Source organism: Petaurus breviceps, unplaced genomic scaffold, assembly GCF_028583685.1.
Source record: "Petaurus breviceps papuanus isolate PSGF00001 unplaced genomic scaffold, PetGlider_PUasm1.0 90681, whole genome shotgun sequence".
In the NCBI taxonomy this organism is placed as follows: Eukaryota; Metazoa; Chordata; class Mammalia; order Diprotodontia; family Petauridae; genus Petaurus; species Petaurus breviceps.
The window spans coordinates 4,517,962-4,535,826 of NW_027187307.1; the positions used below are offsets into that span (position 1 = coordinate 4,517,962).

The 17,865-nt window shown below is 43.8% G+C and overlaps 1 protein-coding gene and 1 long non-coding RNA gene across 4 annotated transcripts in view; one reads left to right on the forward strand and one right to left on the reverse strand.

Annotated features, from left to right (window-relative positions):
• LOC138143931 (uncharacterized) overlaps positions 1–4,456 on the reverse strand; it is a 59,673-nt gene extending 55,217 nt beyond the window's left edge. Inside the window, exon 1 of one of the 3 annotated variants that reach the window (XR_011163825.1) lies at positions 3,809–4,456. This is a non-coding gene — a long non-coding RNA (uncharacterized lncRNA). The remainder of the gene's footprint in view (positions 1–3,808) is intronic. The other 2 variants (XR_011163824.1, XR_011163826.1) reach the window with 2 other exon arrangements.
• A 42-nt stretch (positions 4,457–4,498) lies between these two features.
• IL13RA1 (interleukin 13 receptor subunit alpha 1) overlaps positions 4,499–17,865 on the forward strand; it is a 33,705-nt gene continuing 20,338 nt past the window's right edge. Inside the window, exons 1-3 of the mRNA XM_069065227.1 lie at positions 4,499–4,637; positions 10,481–10,617; positions 14,791–14,926. Coding sequence (XP_068921328.1) covers positions 4,562–4,637; positions 10,481–10,617; positions 14,791–14,926 — 349 coding nt within the window. The 5' untranslated portion in view covers positions 4,499–4,561. The remainder of the gene's footprint in view (positions 4,638–10,480; positions 10,618–14,790; positions 14,927–17,865) is intronic.

A 17,865-nucleotide genomic window follows, 5' to 3' on the forward strand; every position in this document is an offset into this window, starting at 1 on the left:
TCAGTAAGACAAACAATCTTTCCCCAGCACAAGAACAAGCTGACCTCTGAAGACATTATCTTGTAAAAACAGGACTATCTTGTAACCACAGAATTATCATGTATTGATTCCCACAGTTATCATGTTCAATCCAGAGGTCAAGCTATAGACATCAACTCGCAAAGCTATCTTGCTACAGATGTAAGACCAAAAACGCACGCCTGAGAAACCACTTCCCCTGGTTTCCACTAGTAAATGACAACAAGTAAATGACCAAGGTTGTACTTATCACCTAATTAGCATATCTGTAAGATAATCCACTACTTCTCCTATATAAGCTTTAGCATCATTCCTGTTAAGTTTCAAGTTCCTTAAGGAATGAAAGTTCCCTAAGAAGCTCTGCCAGCCATATTGGCATTACAATAAACCTTTGCCACCTTGACTTAAAGAATGTTTGAGTCCCTCATATAAAAGAGGCAAGAGAAAACTTACAATGGAGGGGAAAAGCAGGAAGGTGAAAGGGAATGGGACAACCTGATTCTCATTGAATTTGGCCTAAGGAGGGAATAACATACACACTCAATTTGGTATCTTATCCTACAGGAAAATAAGGGGGGGTAGGGGATAAGAGGAGGAAGGATAGAAGGGAGGGCAGATTCAGGGAGAGGATAGTTAGAAGCAAACATTTTTGAAAAGCGACAGGGTCAAAAGAGAAAATAGATTAAGTGGGGGGGCAGGATAGGATGGAGGGAAATATACTTAGTCTTTCACAATATAACTACTATGGAAATGATGTGGGTAACTGAACATGTACAATCTATGTTGAATTGCTTATCTTCCCAGTGGGGGAGGGTGAGGAGGGAAGAAGGGGAAAAAAATCTGGAACTCAAAGTTTTAAAAACAAATGTTTAAAAATTTGTTTTTTTTTTTACATGCAACTGGGTAATAAGATATACAGGTACTAGGGTATAGAAACCCATCTTACCCTACTAGAAAGTTAGGGGGGTGAAGGGGGAGGATATAAGAGAGAACAAATTGGGGGAAGGGGTATTCAGTAGGCTTGCTATTTTGGGGTGAGGTCAGGGGAAAGACAGGGAGAGAAAAAATTGTAACTCAAAATCTTGTGGAAATGAATGTTATAAACTAAAAATAAATTTTAAAAAAAGAATGTTTGAGTCTGTGAATTCATTCCAGACAACCTTCTCCTGTACTTCAGTCTTTGGGGGATCCCTGAACCTCTCAAAGCACATCACAAAGACCAAGTTAAAATCCCTTGCTCTAAACTTAGAGGATACTAGTTGTTGGGTTTGTGAAGAGTTAATCACTGAGGTGGGAGAGTGTGCCCCAGCTCTGGTCTATGTGGGCAAAGTTATAAAAGGTAGTAGAGATTAGACAGGAATCTGAGCAAGGATCTAAACAGCTCTGGCTCATCACTTTTCTTTTCTCTCCCCAGTGCCCTAAATACCACACAAATAAATCATGACCAGCACTGAAAATCCGTTTTGCAAATACCAAGTGATGCTAAATGTGGTGCCCTTATGAAAATTTCTTTCAGGATCATAGATTTAAAATTGGAAGGAATCTCAGATATCATCTGGCATAACCTCCTCATTTTTTAGATGAGGAAACTGAGGCCCAGAGAGGTTAAGTGATTTGCCTAAGGTCACCCAAGTCTATAAGTTACAGAGTGAGAACTTAAACCCAGGCTCTCCAAGTCCAAATCCAGTGATTTTTCTACTGTATCATGTGACCTAAAGCCCAATGTTTCTAGCTACATTGTTGATGCTATTTCCTTTCTAAATGCCACAGGAGGGAAGTCTCTAAGCGTCTAAGGGTTTTTGGTTTTTTTAATTCGAAAAGGACATTCCTTGTTCTATAATTTAAATGTTTTTTTTTAATAAATATCTTCCTCCTTTTCCCTTTCCAAATGCCGACATGGTCTCAGATTCCTGGGCTACCAGAATTATTTGGAATCTTCTTGGCTGAGTTTACACAGTTCCTGAAAAGTCTTCTTTTTACATGTGTTCCTGTGAGGTGGGACAGGGGGAGTTTAGTTCAATAATCTAAATCAATCTACAGGACTATAAACAAAATCCAGCAAGATTAGAGATCGAGGTTTTTGCGCTAAGACCATTCCATCCCAACCTTCTATGGGCACTGTTTCTTTATTGCCATTTTTTACTTTAGGAGGAAGGGGAACTGAATGCAATTGTCTTACTTGTAGGCAGCAAGGACAAACCAGCTAGGGTCAAAGGAAATAGGTCATATCAGCATTAACATCATGGCCAGACTCATCTCTCCCCTCCGTCTTCCCCAAAACACACACACACACACACACACACACACACACACACGTCAGTTTCTCAGGCCCTTTGTGGCTTGCTTGGCATTACTCAATATTCAGGAAAACAACTGTTTACTCATAGATGAAGATACCACACTAGTGATGGAAGCTACTTTTAGAAAGTCTTTTTTTTAAGTGGCTAATTAGGGAATTGCAGCAATTTTTGATATGGATATGTGGCCACCATTTGGACCAAAGAATTTTTAAATATAGTACATAAACATTTATTATTAATAACTATCATTTGTACAGCCCTATGTGCCAGGCACTTTACAAATACCATCTCATTTGGTCCTCATAATATCCCTGGGAGATAAATGCTATTCTTATTCCTATTTCCCAATTCAGGAAACTGAGGCAGACAGCAATTAAGTGACTGACTTACCCAGGGTCACACAGCTGGTAAGTGTCTAAGGCTGGATTTGAACTTAGATCTTCCTCACTCCAGATCTAGTACCCTATTCACCATGGTACCATGTAGCTTTAGAATGTTGGCTTTGGGGAGGCAGCTAGGTGGCGGCAGTGAGTAAAACGCCAGTCAGGAGGACCCGAGTTCGGTACCGGCCTCAGACATTAACACCCACACAAAAACACTAGCCGTGTAACCTTGGGCAAGCTACTTAACCCCAATTGCCCTCCAAAAGGCAAAAAAAGAAGAAGAAGAAGAATGCTGGATTTGAGTTCAATGTATGTCTCCTTCTTCTAGATACTTAGCTATATGCCTTTGGGTAAACCATTCTATCTTTTAGAACCTCCGTTTCCTCCTTATCAAAGTGGGGATATGTACTTATCTCACTTCACTATAGGTAATGGATACCCTCTCCAGTAAATATGTCAAGGGGCTGTTGGAAAGATGCTGTAGGTAAAAGACTATACAAATGAACAGCTATCCTTAGTCATTCAGAACCCTCAACTACAACAGTTAACATTTATACAGCAGGTATCATACAACAGGCACTGTGCAAAACACTTTACAAGTATTATCTCATTTGACCCTCCTAACAACCCTGAGAGGCAGTTTCTGTTATTATACTCATTTTACAGTTGAGGAAACTGAGACATTTTACAGATGAGGGAGGGTTAAGTGACTTGCCTAGGATCACACTTGCTAATAAGTGTTTGAGGCTGGATTTGAACACAGGTCTTCCCCAACACTACTGAAATATGACTTAACAACAATAGCAACAATTTTTCGACTCCAGGACTGCCACGCCTTCCACTGTGCCACCCAGCTGACACCTCAATTGAAAGTACTGCCTTTATAAAAATGCAAACGCTGATGCTGATTGATTATTGCCAATATTTAAATACTTTGTATTAAGTTAGTTAAGAAAGTACTCGATCTACTCACAAAGAGGCTGGCTTTGTTTTCATAGAATCACAAAATTTAGAGCTTCTTAGATGTCACTGAATCCAACACGATCCTTTTACAGATGAGGAAACTGAGGCCCAGAGAGGAAAAGAAACTGGCTCAAGGCCACTCACCTGGTAAAGTGGCAGAGGCAGGATGAGAAGCTGCAAATCCGGGGCTCTCTTGCTCAGTCTCGCGAAATGCACTGAAAATCCTCGTCCTAGCCACGGGCTCCACTGTCTTGCCCTCGGTCTACCAGCCAGGCCCTGGGCCGAACCCAATCTCCGCTCCCACTCGCAAGTTCTCGCACCTGAGCCCCGCAATCCCCGTGCTGGCCTGGTCCACGTGCCATGCCCCCCAGAAGCCACTGCGCGCGCCCTCGAGCGAGGCCCGGAGGGCGGACGGGCGGGGGCCGCTTTAGCGCTAAGTCCTAGAGCCCGAGCTCCGCCCCAGTCCGCCTAGACTGGAACTGGAGAGAGCCTGGGATTCTGGTGGTTCCGAAAGGCGGCCCGGCGGGCCCAGGCTGCGCCAAGGAAGGGGGTGGGGCCGGGACGAGAAGGCTGGCCAGGTGTCTGCAGGGGCGGAGCGAGGGCCCCACCCTCCCGGGTTACCTGGAGCGAGGGGGCGGGCCCGGCGCGGCTCTTCCCGTCTGGCCCCGCCCCCTTCTCCCCGGGTGCGCCCGAGAGCTGGAGTCGGGAAGTGGCTCTGGAAGCCCAGAGGCGGATGCCGCCGCCTCCGCCTCCGCCACCTCCTCCTCCTCCTCCTCCTCCTCCACCTCCTCCTCCTCCTCCCCCTCCCCCTCCTCCTCCCCCCACCCCCGCCCGCCTCCCCCGCCGCCGCCCTTGAACTTAGGCCACGGCCGGCCAGTCTGGTGAGCTAGGGGCTGCATGGAGGGGCTGGCGATCCTCTGCCTGCTGTGGGCCGCGGCGGCGCTCGGCGCCGCCGCCACCGAGATCGCAGCGGGTGAGTGCGGTCCCCGGGGGGTAGGGCCGGGCTGGACCGGATCGGGCCGCGTCGGAGGGCAGAGTCAAGGCCAGGGGCACCATCGGAAGCCATAGTCTGTCCAGCCCCGAGGCGGGAGACTTGCTTGAACTTGTGGCCGGGGAAGCCCGTCCTTAACCCTTGCGCTTCCCGGGATCTGAAGCCGACTGCCAGCCAGGAAGTTTGGCCGCGGCCGGGGGAGACCAAGAGTCTCGAGGGGGCGGCGCTGGGGACCCTAGGGCCGGCCGGCGATGGGAGAGGGGGAAGAGAGGAGCGTCCACCGGACGGCCCCCCCCTTCTGCGGCCGAGCCGCGCCGGAGCTACAGCCGGAGCCTGCCTTTGGCGGCCGCCTGGGTCATCGAAGGCAGCCTGCAGGCAGGAGTCCAGTTTGGTCCCTGGGCGGCCAGAGACTGAAAGCGAATGAAAACCTTTAACGATTTCCCTTTGGGCTTTCGGTATTGCCTTGTCTGCTAGGCTCGGCGCTGTTCATAGTTTAAGAATCAAGGGGAAAAAAATCAGTTATCACCAGGTTTCAAAAAAATTGAAATCTCTTTTGGACACTGACTCCCGGGCTTCAAAAGGCCTCTGATTAACTAGTGTATATATCCATCCGCTAAGTGCTTGGCAGCTCCACTGGGGAGAAAATATTCAGAAAATCACATGATTTGGGGGCTTCGACCAACTTTAGGGAACATCCAGGCTGAACTCCCACATTTTATGAGGAAGGAAGCTAGAAGCCTAGAAAGAGGGAGACACTTGCCCCGGCCTCCTAACAGCTAAGATTCAAACTCAGGTACTCCAAAACCAGAGCCATGGTTGTCTCCATTGGCCCAGAGGATGCCGAAGTCACTTGTCATCAGTCATGAAGCTGAATGAGTGTTACAAGCCAGGCTTCTTGACTGTGGGATTTTATTCCACTGTGCCTCCTAAACACAAGGACCCCCTCAAGACTGAGGACAGTCTCCATCTGACAGATATGTTGGGTTCCAAAAATTGGTTTGTGATTGATGGTTTGGAACTCAGAAGAATGATCTGAATGATGGTTAGGTTTCCAGGCTGGGAGGTGGAGGTACTTGGGCAAGGCTGAGACTAGAAGGTAGGGAAGGTGTGGAGTGACCTCTGGCAGCAAAATGGGTTGACTTGTTTGGGATTTCTTTCTTGTGTCATTTTTTAGCTGTGCCCTACTCTTGGGGACCCCATTTGGGGTTTTCTTGGCAAAGATGCTGGAGCTGTTTGCCATGGCCTTCCCCAGCTCATTTTACAGATTATGAACTGAGACAAACAGAGTTAAGTGCCTTGCTCAGGGCCACTCAGCTAGTAAGTGTCTCAGGTCAGATTTGAACACTGGAAGTACACTGCCTAGCTGCCTTGGTGTTTTTTGGTTTTTGTTGGATTTTTTTTAAACAAATGACCAGGAATGTAATTTCCAGTAAAAAGCAATTGATGAAGCTTGAAGTAACCACAGAAAGCTTCATGGAGGAAGAGGAACTTTATCCAGGTCTTGAAAGACGAATGACCTCGAAAGGATGGAAGGAAGGGAGTGTTTTTCAGGTGAAGGAAAGACTGAGAGTAAAAAGACCTGGAAGGAGAAATGAGACTACTGTGGCTGATCTGGACAGAGCAGAGCCAAAATAATGAGATGTTAAATAGGCAGGAAGAACGAGTTAAACTTGATGTAGGCAGCAAGGAGCCATGGAGGGCTTTTGGTCGGGGAATGACAGCATGAAAGTAAAAGGAAGATTCCTTTTTTTTTATGTGGGGTAAATTAGATGAAGAAAAGACTGGCATCCAGAAATGTGTGATTAATTCTCATGTGCAAATTGTCTTGGGATCACAGGTTATAAACCTGCTAGCAGGGTCCACATCTTATACCTTTTTGGTATCTCTCAGTGACTGTCTTGGTGCTTTGTACATGATAGGGACTTGATATTCTGTCAGATGCATGAATGGAGAGGAAGATATAAATACAAGAGATGTTTGAATGAAAAATGGACAAGACTTGGTTATTGACTGAAGAACAGAGAGAAATGAATCAAAGGTTATAATAATTCTTCATGTTGTTTATATAGAACTTTTTACAAAAGACTTTTCTCAGAAAAGCCCTGAGAGGTAGGCAATTTACATAATAGTATCCTGATTTTACAGATGAGGAAACTGAGGCTAGGAGAGATTGGTCATAAAACCAGCAAGTATCAGCCCCTGTTAACTCCAAGCCCAGCAAAATCAACACTATGCCCTATATCTGTAAGGTGACAAGAAAATGCCAGTGTTTTATCTCTTCCCAGAAACCCACCCCGTTCTGTCAGTGTTAAGAGGTATTCATATGTGGGGCAGCTAGGTGGCACAGTGAATAGAGCACCGTCCCTGGAGTCAGAAAGAGCTCAGTTCAAATCCGGCCTCAGACACTTAACACTAGCTGTCTGACCTTGGTCAAGTCACTTAACCCCAATTGCCCCCTCCAAAAATAAAAAAAATAAAATAAAAGGTGTTCATATAGAAGAGACTAAAACCTGGGATTTTGTAGGAAAGCTTTGTAAAATTCTTCATAATCTCAAGAATAATGAGTTTGGTCATTTGTACTAGTATAGACTAAAATACAGGATTATTTTCCCTTCTCTAAATTTGAAACCTAAAATTTTGGTTTTTCTTGGTGCTTTGAGAGGCAGCATGGTGTAGTCAAAAGAGCATTGGTCCTTGTCATCAGGAAGATCTGAGTCTGAATCCGGCCTTCAACAACTCTCTGAGTTTCTGCTTTTCCTCGTCTCTAAAATGAGAGGGTTGTTTTCATCAGCCGTTAATGTCCCTTTTAACTCTGAGGTCGGCCAAGGCATCCAGACCACAAATCATTGCTACTAAAGAAAGTTTTCTGGGCAGAATTGCAATTCTTTAATCGTTGGGCAAGTTGGAAAATTTCAGCGACATTGAAAACTGAAGTAACTATCACAAATATACCTTTTTCTATCAGAAAAGAAGTGATATTCAGATTTAGACAGTTAGCTGGGGACAGCAGAGATAAAACGGAGACTTTAACATTTAGACTGGGATTATAAATCTGGATGCTTGGGGGAGGGAGAGAGTACATAAGACAAAAGATTAAAAGGTTTTTTAAAGATCCCCAGTAAGGTAAAATGGAAAGAGCTGGTGTCAGAGAGCTTGGGTTCAAACCCTCCTGTTGCTTGCTACCTGCTTGAGCTCCCTGGCCTCTGGCATCCCTATGACTTTAGTCTAAAAGGAGTTTGCTCTGCTCGTTCTTCTGCGCCTTTGGGTCTGGCTCCTGATCCCATCACCCTGCTCTTCTGTTTTCCCCATTTCAGTCCCATGACCCCTTGGCCAAATGTACCTCATGCAGTATATTAATTTCACTCTAATATGGTGAATTATACATGACTTTGGGTCATATTTCTGTATACTGTGAGCTCACTTAGACCAGGGACTGTATCTTAACTATGTTTTATATCTCTCCTCCCCCCAGTCTAGCACAAGTGTGTGTGTGTGTGTGTGTGTGTGTGTGTGTGTATGTGTATAAATTGTAGCAGATAGAACATTGGACTTAGGATCAGGAAGATCTGGGTTCACATTCTGCCTTAGAGACTTAGTTGTGTGACCCTGGGCAGACACTTCAAGTCTCTGACCCTGTTTCCTTCTCTGTGAAATGAAGTTGTGTTCAGCAGCCTCTAAGGCCCCTTCCTATGATCCTAGGAATTGCTTATTCGTCTCATTTGATCCTCCATCCTCTCCTGAGACCCTTCTCCGACAGTTCCTTCTCTGTGACTCCTTTGCTGGCTTCTCATCCTCCCCCTAAGTTTTGATCCCAATAATTCTTCTCTCTATAGATCTTTTCTCCTTTTAGATTTTATTTATTTTATCTGTTGCAGTGGCTTCAATGCAGATAACACCCAAATCTGTGTTTCTGCCTGAGCCCTCCTCAGCGCGCCAGTCCTCAGCTCTCCAGTCCTCGGAGCGCGCCAGTCCTCAGCACTCCAAGCCTCAGGGCACCAGTCCTCGGAGTGTGCCAGTCCCCAGCGCACCAGTCCTCGGAGCGCGCCAGTCCTCAGAGTGTGCCAGTCCTCAGAGCGTGCCAGTCCCCAGCGCGCCAGTCCTCGGAGCAAGCTAGTCCTCAGCGCTGCCAGTCGTCAGAGTGTGCCAGTCCCCAGCAAGGGTGCCAGTCCTCAGCGCGCCCATCCTCCCCGCTTACCTGCCTGTCAGACATAGTATCTGTAGAGCCCCATTAGCATCTCATACTCCACGTGGCCAAAATTCATCACCTCTCACAATCTTCCCTCTGTCTGTTCCCTCTGTTCATTATGGTGGTGCCATCATCCTCCCATCTACCCAGACTTAAGCAGTTGGAATCATCTCTGACTTTCTCCTGTCTTTGAAATGGAGACTTGGAATGGCCTCCTGACTGGCCTTCCTGTGTCCAGGGGCTCCCTTTCACACAAGTGATTTTTGTGATGCCCTACCCTGATCCCATCACTCCACTCTTCAGAACCTGTCCAGGGTCTATTACAAAATAAAGTAGAATCTTCTGATCCAAGCATTCAAGGCCCTACACAACCTGATTCCAGCCTTCCTTTCTAGCCTTTCTCTTAAATCCTTTTATACATTCCACATTCCAACCCAACTGGACTACTCACTGCCTCCTGCCCTTTTCCACCATTTCACATCCCTGTCTTGTTCCTTGTGCTTAAAATGGACCCACCTCAATGGCCCAGCCTCTACCCATGGAAATCCTGCTTTCCCCTCAAAACTCAGCTAAGCTGCTGTCTTCTTGGCTAAGCCTTCCCTGGCAGCCGCTCCCAGGATCCCCATTAGCTCGTCCTCTGTTCACCATGGACAGCAGCTAGAATTTCTTCTTTGTGTCTCCAGCACAGGGAGTACAGTTGCAAGTTGCAAGTACTTGATGTTAGAATTGATATGTATACATGATGTAAAAGGTTGGCAGGAGAGATGAAAAAAATATAGAAATGCTTGTCAAAACGGCCACAAGTTTGAAAAAGAAACCCATCAGACTGGGTGCTACCTCCCTCTAAGATGGAACTGGCAAAGATGAAACCAGGCATATCATTAGATAGAAGTGAGCTCACCATGGCTGAAGCAGCCGATTCCTTCTCAGGGACACAAAGCACTTTCCCCATTTCCTCATGTGCTCCAAAGCTGCATGTGCACAATTAAGCTGAGCAAATCAGTGCTTTCCCAGAAGCACAGAGAGCTTTTAAATGCTGTCACAACTCAGGCGGTAGGGGTGAAAGTCAGAACCAAAGTAAGTCCTGCTCCACAAGTTATTAGGTCATTAGCAAAGACTTAGAAAAAAAAATGAAAAGGCTTCTCGGTTTCACTAAGATAGCCTTAAGACAGTAGGGAAAGAAGAAGGAAACAGGTATTCATTGAGTGCCTTCTTTGTGCCAAGCACTGTGCTAAGTGCTATCCAAACATTATTTCATTTGATCCTCACAACTCTGGAAGGTTGGTACTATTAATATTCTCATGAGGAAACTCAGACGACAGGTTAAGTGACTTGCCCAGAGTCACATAGCTAGGAAGTGTCTGAGGCCAGGTTTGAACTCTTCCTAACCCCAGTCTCAGCACTGTGTGCACTGTGGTGCCCCCTAGTAGCCTGTGATACCCTGACTCTGAATGTGGCTGTTGAAAATTGAGGTCTGAGTGGACTCCAGATAGAGGAAACTGAGGCCCAGAGTTAAACTATGGGCTGTATTTTCAATACATGCATACAAATGAAAAGATTAAATGAGGCATCGATAATACCAAGATATAATTGTTTAAAAGACAAAACAGAAGACTTTTCTTATGCTTGGTTTGAACAGAAGCCCACCCCCCACCTGTGACCAACTTCAGCATTTCCGTGAAGAACCTGTGTACGATCCATTGGCAGTGGAGTCCTCCTGAAGGTGTCAATGCAACATGTAACCTGTGGTATGATAGTCACTTAGGGGAGGACCAGGTACGTTTCACTCAGGAGTTTTCTTGCTATTTATTGCATCGGTAATGCCAAATCGGCATCAAGAATTCTGCCAAAAGGTTGGGTAAATTACTGTCTCATATTGGTTTAGGATTTCTCTTTGTGCATCTTCAAGTTACAATTCAAACAAAAATATTGAGAAAATGGAATATCTTCAAAAAATCTGGCCATTTCTAGAAGATCCAGATGAGAAATCCCATGAGTTTTTGTTTCACAAGGTTATTACAATAAGTATTTTGGGGACAGATGTGAAATGCACTTGGTTTTCAGTGCCTTTCATTCCCATAAGCAAGCATAAAAGTGCACAGTGCCTTTGTAATTGTTCAAAGAGATTTCACACCTTTTCCATCATTTAATATAATCAGCACTTCTTGCTGCACAACCAGTTAGAACAAATGCAGGCAGAAAGTCAGTTGCTTCTAATGAGAAGCTATCTTAACTTACACAATCAATAGGGCAGCTTTTAACCTCTCTCTTGGAAGTGAAGTGAGATTTTCATTACACTTCAGTATTTCAAGGATAAGTGTGACAGCATATGTACTACTTCCACTTACGCCAGTGACAACACTTCAGTATCTCAGTAAACAGTCTTTCTGAGGGTCTTTGCCCAAAGAATTCATCACCCAGTGGCCAACCTGCTAAGGAACCTCATTTTTCACTATGTTGATCTGAATAATTTCTGGTCTTTTATGATAACTTATCTGTTCCAGCCAGTTTCTCTTCCTCGAGTTGTCAGTGTCCTAGACCCTCCACAACAAGAGATTATATTTCTGTTTCCTATTGTTGCCCTTAATGTCTTCAGAATAGGGCTTTAAGAGATTACTGAGAAAGCAAACTATATGTAATAAGAGATTCATGGTTTCCCATATGCCCTTTTCCTATCATACTTTCTATATAGAAATGGTATTTTTTAGGGGGATTAAACTTAGACAAAAATTAAAACAAACAAAATAAAGAAATTACTAAAAATTGAAATAATAATTTTAGCGAAGTACCAGTATATAAAATAAATAATCTATATCAAGCATCAGCATTTCTGTATATGACCAACAAAACCCTACCAGAAGAGACATAAGAGATACGTCATTTAACATAACTGTAGACAACTTAAAATACCTGGCAGTATGTCTGCCAAGACAAACCCGGGAACTACATGACCATAATTATAAAACACTTTTTATACAAATAAAGTCAGATTTTAGTCATTGGAAAAATATTAATTGTTCATGGGTGGGCAGAATTAATATAAAGAAATGACAATTCTGCATAAACTAATGTACTTATTTAGTGCCATCCCAATTAAATTACCAAAAAACTATTTTATTGAGATAGGAAAAAAACAATCCCAAAATTCATTGGGTCAAGAATATCAAAGGAATTAATGAAAAAAATACAAAGGAAGGTTTTGCAGCCCCACATCTTAAACTGTATTATAAGGTGGTAATTATTAAAACTATCTGGTACTGGCTAAGAAATAGAAAGGTAGATCAGTGTAGACCTACAATACACAGTAATGAATGATTATAGTAACCTTGTGTTTAACAAATGTAAAGATTTAAGCTTTTGGCCTAGGGATTTACTATTTGGTAAAAATTGTTGGGGGCGGTGGTGCGGCTAGGTGGCGCAGTGAGTAAAACGCCAGAGTCAGGAGGACCTGTGTTCGGTTCCAGCCTCAGACACTTAACACCCACACAAAAACACTAGCCGTGTAACCTTGGGCAAGTTACTTAACCCCAATTGCCTTCCAAAAAGCAAAAAAAAAATTGTTGGGAAAACTGGAAAGCAGGCTGGCAGAAATTAGGTATATACTAATATTTTGTACCATTTACCAAGATAAGGTCAAAATGGATACATAACCTAGATATAAAGGGAGATATCATGAGAAAATTAGAAGAACATGGAACATATTACGTATCAGACTTATGGATAGGAGAAGAATTTATAAATAAACAAGAGATAGAGTATATTGTGAGATATAAAATGGATAATTTTGATTACATTAAATTAAAAAGGTTTTGTACAACTAAAAGCAGTGTAGCCAAGATTAGAAGGAAAGCAGAAAAGTGGGGGGTGCAGAATTTTATAGACAGTTTCTCAGATAAAAGTTTCATATCTCAAATATATGGAGAACATTGTTAGATTTATAAGACTATGAGTCATTCCCCAATGGATGAGGGGTCAAAGGATATGAACAGACAGAAGAAATCAAAACTATAGTCATATGAAAAAGTGCTCTAAATCGCTATTGATTAGAAAAATGCAAATTAAAACAATTTTAAGATATCTCACACCTATCAGATTAGCTAAAATGATAGAAGGGGAAATGACAAATGTTGCAGGGGATGTGGAAAAATTGGGACACTAATCCACTGTTGATGGAACTGTGAACTGATCCAGTAATTTTGGAAGCAATCTGGAATTATACCCAAAGAGTTAGAAAACGCTGTATACCCTTTGACCCAGCAATGCCACTATTAGGTCTATTTCCCAAGGGTGATCAAGGAAAAGAGAAGAGAACCCATATGTTCTAAAATATTTATAGCAACTCTCTTTGTGGTAGCAGAAGAACTGGAAGTTGTGGTTTATGATTGTGATGGAATACTATTGTTCTGTAAGACATGATGAGCAGGTTGATTTTAGAAAGATATGGAAAAGGGGCGACTGGGTGGTGCAATGAATAAGAGCACCAGCCCCGGAGTTGGGAGGAACCAGGATTGGTTCCGGCCTCAGATACTTAACACCCACACAAAAAGAACTGGCCTGGTAACCTTGGGCAAGTTACTTAACCCCAATTTCTTTAAAAAAAAAGACATGGAAAGACTTGCCTGAAAGAACGAAGAGTGAAATGAGCAGAACCAAGAGAACATTGTATACCATAATATTAGTATTGTTCAAAGAATAACTGTGAATGACCAAGTTATTCTGAATATTATAAATATTCAAATTAACTACAAAGGACCTATGAAGGAATATGTTCTCTAGAACTTATAAATAGAAGTATGCATTGTGTGGTTTTACATATATACATACATACATATATGTGTGTGTATGTGTATCTCTGTCAAATGGTAGCCTTCAGGGTGTGAAGGGAGGAAGGGACAGTTTGGAAACTAAAATGTAACCCCCAAAAAAATTTAAAAAAAGAAACTACTAAGGAGTAATATTAATTAGTGCCCTTTTGTGGCTTACAAAGCAGATGGATCAGCATTTTACATTGTTGTAAGAAGGGTCCCCTGGAGGCCCTCCCTATCCTAGGCTGCCCTCATAAACAAGATATTAGTGAATGAGGGTTTGAGGTGGACCCAGGACACTGCTGTTTGCATTTTCCCAAGGAATTAAAAACATCACTCAAAACATTGACACTACAATAATGCAATGCCATGACAGTCCTCCTTGAGGGAGGATTGGCCAGGGGGACATCATACTATAAACCATTTATTCCAAAGGTTAGCCTGAATTTGGTTACATAGTGGCCATTGTCTCTACCTTTAAGAAGTTCATTGAAGGAAACTTACATGGTTCTAGATGTTAACTCCATAATAAGAGCCTAATCATTCAATTTTAATCGTGAAAGAAAAGTCATCTTTCCAAAGAGAAAATGGGATTCTGTGGTCCCTCTTGGAAGTCGGGTAGCACTAATACCTTGACTCTACTGGGGAGAAAGACAGATATTGGAGCCCAGAGATAGAGCATGGGGGTGGTACCATTGATAAGGTCATTACATTGTTAGAGACAGTGTGCTGGCTTAATAGATATAAAACACTGAAACATTGAAACACTTGAACTCAAGACCTAAGGTTGAAAATAATTAAAAATAATCTATCCTTAATATATTCTGATGTCTCTGCATACTACATTATATGTACTTATTGAGATATAATGTATTTCTAATGTATCTTTCATATATGCTTGAACTATATTAAAGCAACAGTCTGTGTGACCCTGGGCAAGTTGTATCACTTCTCAGTGCCTAGGAAGTCGTCCAAGACTCCCAAGTTGGAAAGCAGTTTCTCACCTGTTTTGGTGGAGGCTATGCAATCATGGGTCAGGGCCCCACAAGTGAAATGCAGTTCACTTCTCAATTTGGGCATTGTTTTTGCATTTGTATTCTCTTTGAAGGATATAATTGTGTTATGTTTTTGTTTTTAACCTTAGGAAATCAGTTTAAACAACTTCCGGGTTGAAGAAGTGGCCCTAAATGAAAGAATTTGCCTCCAAGTGAGAACACAGTGCAGTGTGACGAGCACAAATGCTAGCGATGCTGTGGAAATGTGCACCGCGCCCCCGGAAGGTAAAGTTGTGTGAGTCCCTCCCAGCCTGGAATCCTGGCCGTGGCCACAGGCCTGAGGGAAAAGAGGCACCTAGGAGGGGCCAGAAAAGGGCCAGGAAGAGATGGAGGCAAGGCAAGCAAAGGGCATCCTTGGGAATTTGTGGCCAGCGGTGGCTGAGTGCTGAAGAGACAGCTCATGGAGGATGAGGGCAGAGGAAAAGCCACTGGGTTTGGTAACTGGCTTGGCATTAATGACCTTACTAAGAGAGATGAGTTTCAGTAGAGAGATGTGAGACTCAAGGAGTAAATGGGTGATGAAGAAATAGAGACAGTGAGTGTCTCCATTTGGAGATAGACACTTTGACAAGAAGTTTACCAATAGGTAAAGAGGGGGCAGTAGGGTCAAATAAGGGGGATTTGTAAATTGGGGAGCCTTTTCAGGATAGTGGAGGAGAGAAGATAGTAGACAGGGGAGATATGTCACTCCTCCTAACAGGTCTTCCTGCCTTCAGTTACTCCTTTCTCCATTCCATAAAGTGCTAGAATTATCTTCCAAGTACTCAGTTCTAGTCATGTCATTTCTCTCCTCAGAAGCTTTCAGGAGCTCCCCAGTGCCGACAAAATAAAGTCCAAACTCATGATCCTGACATTCAATGATCACAGTCTTTCCCCAGCTTACATAGGTTGGGTCTGATGGCCCTTCAGATCCCTTCAAACTCAGTATCAGCCAATAACATGACCTAGCGGCCAAAAAAAGTTAATGTAATCTCAGACTTCTTTAAGAGAAGCATAACATCTGGAATGATGGAGATGACAATCACTCTGTTCTCAGCTGTAGTCAGACCCCATCTAGACTATCCTGTTCATCTCTGGCCTGCACAACTGAGAAAGGAGTCTGATAAATTTGATCCAGAGGAGGGCAACCAGGAAAAGACTCATTATCATTCCATTTGAAGGTTGTGCTTTGTAAGGCTTAGAAGGACTTGGGCTGTTTAAGTTGGAGCTGAGAGGGCTTCAGGTATTTGCAGGACTGTCTTAGAGAAGCAGGGATTAGGTGGGTTTTATTTGGCCTTATAAGGTACCACTAGGCTCAATGAGTAAACATGTCAGAGAGTGAAGAAAATCTTACTCATTTGAGCTAACCCAGAGTAGAGTGGCTTCCTCAGGAAAGAGTGGACTCCTTCTCACTGGAGATCTTCAGCAACAGACTGGATGACCACTTGGGTACACTACAGGGGAAGCTTGTTCAGACCTGCTTCAGACTAGCTGGCTTCTGAGGTTCTTTCCAACTCTGACATTTTATGAAGCTATAAGCCTTCATAGAGAGAATAAATAAATGCACATCATCCAGGCTTCCATGGCTCACCCATCCTCACACTGGTTTGGGGTAAACTTTAGTAAATTGGTGAAATTTCTTTTCAGCACTGCCTACTTACCCCATCCTTTCCCCCCCCCCACCACCACCACACTGCCTTCACGTCTCTTTTGCTGCCCCTTGTCTCTCTGGTCTCTCTTGCCTCATTGGCCCAACTGCGGCTAGCTCTAAACCGTCTCCTGCCTCTGTTTAATGGCCAACCATTGAATGAGACAGTTCGTACAAAAGCACAATGTCCTCTAAACCATCACAGATCTTGGTAGCCATGTAACCCTGGGCTGGACATAGAATCTCCCTGACTTCAGTTTCGTCCCCCTTAATACTGAGGGAATTGGACCAGAGGGTCTTAGCGGTTCCTTCCAGCTCTGAGTCTGTAATCCTCTGAGCTAACAAATGAAGAGATTGGACTCTGTGGTCATGCAAGTCTCTCTAAGGTAAATGGCCTTTGCTCTTATTTATGGTAGTACTTTCAGAGCTTGCCAAATCGGGGCGGCTAGGTGGTGCAGTGAATAGAGCACTGGCACTGGAGTCAGGGGGACCTGAGTTCAAATATGACCTCAGAAACTTGACACTTAATAGCTGGGTAACCTTGGGTAAGTCACTTAACCCCAGCTGTCTCACCTCTCCCCTCAAAAAAAACAAAATTTACCAAGTCAAGGCCTTTCTAGCCCAATCCCACACATTAGTCGGTGCTTTTATGTTAACGGGTAAGAATGGCTTCTTGAAGGTTTTCATTTTAACACAGTGACTTAACCCAAAGGATTCTACTGCCAGGGCCTTAAGGACCTGTGGTGGACTAATGGGACAGATGCCATTCAAGTCAATGTAGATTTATTAAACTCTTGCTACAGGCAGGCTGGGCACTGTGCTAAGTCCTGAAAATGACTATCCCTTTTCTAAGGAAGTTGAATTCCCCTGGGGACTTGTAGGAGAACTTAGGTACAGATAAGCATGATGCAAAAGGGCAAAGAAGAGGCAGTCCAGCAGCATTTAGGCACTGTGCTGAGTGCTGGGGATTACAAAGACAGGCAAAGGCAGGCCGTGACTCAAGGAACTCACGTTTTAGGGGAGGTTGTGTACAAATGAGGTACATGCAGGATAAGCTGAGGGTTGTCTCAGAAGGAAAGAGGGCTGGGAAAAGCTTCTGGCAGAAAGTGAGGCTTTAGTGGAGATCTTAAGGAAGCCAAGGGGCAGGAGTGTTTCAGGCATGGGAGACAACCAAAGAAAAATGCCTGGAGTTGCATCCTGGGGCCAGTGTCATTTGGATGAGAGAACAAGGAGGGGAGTAAAGTATAGGAAGCCTGGGAAAGTCAGAAGGAACCAGGTTATGAAGGATTTAAAGAGCTCAGTAAGAGATTTTCTACTTCATCCTGAAAGTCACAGGGAACCACTGGAATTTGTTGGGGAGGAGGGGGACCTTTGAGCATGCCAGCATTGACCTCTGTGGTTCACATGTAGTCAGGCTTGGCCCATCCTCACTGCAGCAAGATCATCTGATACTTAGCAAAGTAGGAAGCTTAAATGAGGAGAAACCCTGCAAATGGAATTGCCATTTAGAAGCAGGATTTTACAACTGCTTCCTAGG